We start from the raw sequence: 5,012 nt of genomic DNA on the forward strand, positions 1-5,012 counted from the left end.
GGGGGTGCAAATATCATGGCCCCCATTATTGTTAGGTTCAGAAACACACCATTGAAGGTCATAGGAACGCCATGATATTTGTACCCCCAGGTTGAAAATGTTATGGACTCGTGTTGACTTTAATAAATGGTAGTGGTCCCGATCTTTGTTGGATCCCATAATATTTGTACCCCCCCCCCTCCCTAGGGCGCTGAGTCTGTCCACGATTCTTAAACTGCCGGCCGCGACGGTCTCATTCCTCCCCCATGGACGTCGTCCGCGCTGCCGTCCGTCTTTCCCGGGCGGCACAATTAACAGGAAGAGCAAAACCACAACCAGCGGGAAAGTTTGTGTGTGTTTGGTTGTGAGGAGGCCGGCAGGGCGGCGCCGGGGGTCCTCGCGACACGCTGCAGAGGGTCCCCCGGGACAAAAGTTAGTTTTTCTTTTGTCGGCGGCCGCCCCCGGCACGCTAAGGGATGGGGTCAGTCGTCGCGATACATCTGCAAAGAGAGGGGGAGGGGGGTGGGTCAGGGGGAGGAGATGACAGGACAAAAGTCCACCACCGCGGTACTTTTAGCGACGGCCGCAGTGCTTGTTTGGGTTACCGCCCCCCCCCCTTTTCCCCGGATTGGCTGGAAGAGCCGCACAAGCCATTTAACTCATATCTTCCGTAACATGAAACGTGTAGAAAGGGAAAGAAAGAAAAAAGATATTTTTGTGTGTGTTGCTTGTCTCAAATGACCGTAATTCTCCGCTCCGCCTGTCGCCAGAGCCCAACTTTGTGGGATCCTTCGACGTGGGCGAGTACGTGCTCTTCTTCTTCCGGGAGACGGCCGTCGAGTACATCAACTGCGGCAAGGCGGTGTTCTCGCGGGTGGCGCGGGTGTGCAAGCGCGACACCGGCGGCAAGAACATCCTGGTGCACAACTGGGCCACGTACCTCAAGGCCAGGCTCAACTGCTCGCTAACGGGCGAGTTTCCCTTCTACTTTAACGAAATCCGTAAGTATGGCAATTTCATGGCGATGTTTTAATTTATTTTTATTTTATTTTTACAAACGAATAATACAGTTCTCTAAGCAGAGTTTAATTTATTCAATAAACTTCACTTTTAATACTTCTTTTAAAAAGTACTCCTTAAACTCTTCTTCTCTTCCTCTTTCCTTCAGAGAGCGTGTACAGGCCGGACGACGATCCAGACCGCTTCTACGCCGTCTTCACGACCAGCTCCTACGGGCTGACGGGCTCGGCCATCTGCGCCTTCACGCTGCAGGACATCCAGGAGGCCTTCCGGGGCAAGTTCAAGGAGCAGGCCACCTCGACGTCGGCCTGGCTGCCCGTCCTGAGCAGCAAGGTGCCGGAGCCGCGGCCCGGCGAGTGCGTCAACAACACCGAGAGTCTCCCGGGTGAGCAGCAGTGGCGGAGAGGGACTGGCGGGCGCCTGGTGGGTAGGCCGGCCCGTTGCGCGTGCGTGTAATGCGGGCTGACCTACCCAGAGACGTGCAGGCGCCGACTACTAGAAGCGTTGCGCGCGCTTGCCGGTTATTGTTTAAAAATGAATAGAAAAAAGAGAGAAACCATTTGGTTTACAGCGTTGTGTGGTTGGCGTTTTTTGTTTCGCAGACTCGGTTCTCAACTTCATCCGCTCGCACCCGCTGATGGACTCGGCGGTGTCGCACGAGCACGGCCGGCCCGTCTTCTACACGCGGGAGACGACCTTCACCCGGCTGGCCGTGCACCTGGTGCGCCAGGGCGAGCGGCTCTACCGCGTGTTCTACGCCGGCACCGGTGAGTGTCTCCTCCTCTATTCACGTCACGACCCACAAGGGGTGACGCAGAGTAACAAAGTCACATGAATCCGATCATTGTTAAATTTTTATCTAATTTTTTTGTAGAATTCACCAAAATTTTCACTAATCACCAATTTTTGGGGATATTCGCGCTTCCTTCTTACTCTCGGGGCGCCGACTTACTTATAAATTTGTCTCTCTTCTCCTCTCCAGCGGGCGGTCAGGTGTACAAGATCTCGCAGTGGTCGGACGGCTCCGGGGCCTCGTCACTGCTGCTCGACGTGTGGGACGTGACGCCGGGCGACGCCATCCGGCTACTCGAGCTCTCGGAGCGCCACCAGTCACTGTACGCCGCGTCCGACGCGCGCGTCACGCAGATCGGCGTGGTGCAGTGCGCGCGCCGACACACGAGCTGCCTGCGCTGCGTGCGCGACCCCTACTGCGGCTGGAGCGCCGAGACGCACTCCTGCAAGGCGTCCGGGGCCGCCGACGGGTGAGTTCCGCCCACGTGCTCCGGTTGTACTCTGAGTGTACCACGGACGTACACCGAGTACCCCCCGGGTGCATTCCGGGTGTACTCCAGGTGCACTACGGGTGTATTCCAGGTGTACAACAGGTGCATGTATGTCCATTTGTACTCCGGGTTTAATCCGGGTGTACTCCAGGTGTAACGCGGGTGTAATCACAGTGTACTTCGGGTGTACTCCAAGTGTGGTCTATAAGTGTACTCCGAGTGTACTTCGCCTTCGTTTTACATCGTTGTCTGTCTGACACTCGCTGTCCTCCCCGCAGCCTGCTGCAGGACGTGGAGGGCGCGCTGCCGCGGGTGTGCGACGGTGCGGTGGCGCGCAAGCAGCTGGCCGTCACGTGGGGCCAGTCCGTCCACGTGAGCTGCTTCGCCACCCCGCCGCCGTCGGGATCCGCGCCGCCGCCGCCCCCGCACCGCGCCGCCCCCGCGGCCGCGAGGCCGCCGCCGCCACTGCAGTGGACGCACCTGGACCGGGCGGTCATCTTCCGGCCCGACAAGTACGTCGAGACGGCGGCCCACGGCCTCGTCATCCTGGCCGTGACGCAGCAGGACGCGGGCCGCTACGACTGCCTGCTCGACGGCCGCCTCCTCTGCTCCTACAACGTGACCGTGAACGCGGAGCGCTGCGGCGCGCCCGGCCGGCCGCAGGACTACCAGCGGGTGTACGCCGACTGGTGCCACCAGCTCAACAAGTACAAAGCCGCCATGCACGCCTGGGAGCAGCGCCAGTCGGTGAGTGCTCGCTCTCTGTCTCTCTCTCATTTCCTCTCCCTCTCTCTCTCTCTTCCCTCTTTGTCTCGCTCCCTTCTCTCTCTCCACCCCATCACTCAGCCGCGTGCCCTGTGTGTTGACAGCAATGCGGCGTGAAACAGAACGACAGCGTGCTCCGGAGCAACGAGATCAGCCCGGCCGCCCCCTTCGCGTGACGCGGCGAGTGCGAGGCGAAGCAAGAGGCCCCGAGTCCGTCCCGGGAGAGGCGACGCCGCCGCCCCGGCGCCGTCATCGCCACCGCCATCTTGAGGATCACGAGCGGCATCAGCGGGGGATGTGCACGCGTCAGGCGGAGAATGAGGCGTCCAATATGAATGTGCCCGTCCTGGTCAGAGTACCGCGCCAGCCCTTTTTGTCGGGTGTCCCCCCCCCCCTCTCCGAGACACCCGGTTATAGAGTACGTTTCTGAGGTCGCAACCACCAACACTGACAATAAATAATTTCTGCGACGAATTTCACACAACACGTCGAAATCATGATGATTACCAAAGACTTTGTATCGTTAATAATTGTTGACGAATGACTCGTGGCTGACAAAATGAAAGTGTGGGCGCGACGCGATTGAGTCAAGGAGCTCTGTGCTGTGATTGGGCTGCCGACGTACCTGTTTGTGGAAACGCTAGCGTACACTGTTAGGTAAGTCGTCGTAAGAATGTTAGATCTTAAAAACGTGTGTGTGAGTGCTACCAACAGCTGACTCGCAAGGTTGCCATGATGGCTCGCATAAAAACAAAAATGTACGACGCTTTTAGTCAAAGACTACGGATAAAAACTAACAGTGTACGGAGCGTGAGTATTCGGATTGTTGTTTTGAATCGTTATTTTATAATTACTATTTGTCGGAGTAAGTCGTTCAACGAAGTTGTTTGTTACAATGTAAAATTGTACTTGTAAATACGCACATTGTACAATTGGAACCTGAAGGCAATAAAATGTACATATGATTCGAACTATGCGTTCTCTGCTTTACACTCTGATCTTCTGAGACCGAGAATTCGACGACCATCGAAGAAATCACAAAATAGGGGTGAAATCGGGCGAGACAATACTCGCAAAAGAGAAAACAAAATAGTAGTAATCAACGGGTGGGGGTGGGGAATCAGTCACTGTTCTCGAATCTGTCTTTCTTGCTTTCCCTCTCGTCCACTTTCTCACTCTCACTCTTTCCCTCGCCGCAAGAGTCGCCCGGGCGAACGCGCGAATGTATTCTCTGCCAGCGCTGCTGCCGATCGGTTCCGTTCTCCGTTGTTTTCTTCATCTATCGCTGTCGGTCGGCCGCTGCTCTCGGGGCACTAAAAGCCAAACGGCACGGCGTTTGAGATTGAAGAGAGGTTGGGGAAGAGGGGGGGGGGGGCGTGAGGAACGGGGCCGGGATGCCTCGCCTCGGCCTCGGCCCGATAGCGCCGCTGCCTCCTGGCGATAAATGAGCGCGAAGAGGCGGTGGCAGAGGCCTGGCAGAAAGGCAGGCAGAGGCCGGGCAGAAAGGCAGGCAGAGGCCGGGCAGAAGGCAGGCAGAGGACAGAGACCTGCCACATAAGACAGGCAGAGGCCGCACAGAGGCCAGTTAGAGGCCAAGCAGAGGCCAGACAGAAGGACAGCAGGACCGCCTACGTCTATCAAGTCCGCGGACCGCGCGGGCAGAGACCCGCGCGGGAGGACTCTTACTGGGATCAGGAAGTTGGGGTTTCTTTGGCAATAAAAATTGGGTTATAAGTAGTCAAGTAAAAGTAATCCAAGTATCAAAACTTCATTTATTTTTTATTTTTTTAAATTGTGGATAGAAATAGACGAAAGTGCGACGCACACCTCTCTTTTCTGGGTTGCAATGTTTTGAAGGGCCCACGCATAAGGAAGAAATGCTCTGATAAACGGGTCTGGGTCGGCCCAGTCAGCACGTCTGCAGTCCGGACACGTTCAGCTACCAGCAGCGGAGACACAAAGTGG

The 5,012-nt window shown here is 56.5% G+C and overlaps 1 protein-coding gene across 1 annotated transcript in view; it reads left to right on the top strand.

The window, feature by feature from the left end:
• LOC113215523 (semaphorin-2A-like) overlaps positions 1 to 4,018 on the top strand; it is a 45,661-nt gene extending 41,643 nt beyond the window's left edge. The window contains exons 6-11 of the mRNA XM_052264850.1: positions 668 to 980; positions 1,148 to 1,384; positions 1,602 to 1,766; positions 1,982 to 2,261; positions 2,561 to 3,029; positions 3,152 to 4,018. Of these exons, the coding sequence (XP_052120810.1) occupies positions 668 to 980; positions 1,148 to 1,384; positions 1,602 to 1,766; positions 1,982 to 2,261; positions 2,561 to 3,029; positions 3,152 to 3,223 (1,536 nt within the window). The 3' untranslated portion in view covers positions 3,224 to 4,018. The remainder of the gene's footprint in view (positions 1 to 667; positions 981 to 1,147; positions 1,385 to 1,601; positions 1,767 to 1,981; positions 2,262 to 2,560; positions 3,030 to 3,151) is intronic.
• Positions 4,019 to 5,012: the final 994 nt, after the last annotated feature.

Source organism: Frankliniella occidentalis, unplaced genomic scaffold, assembly GCF_000697945.3.
Source record: "Frankliniella occidentalis isolate FOCC.00 unplaced genomic scaffold, Focc_3.1 Scaffold22, whole genome shotgun sequence".
Taxonomy (NCBI): Eukaryota; Metazoa; Arthropoda; class Insecta; order Thysanoptera; family Thripidae; genus Frankliniella; species Frankliniella occidentalis.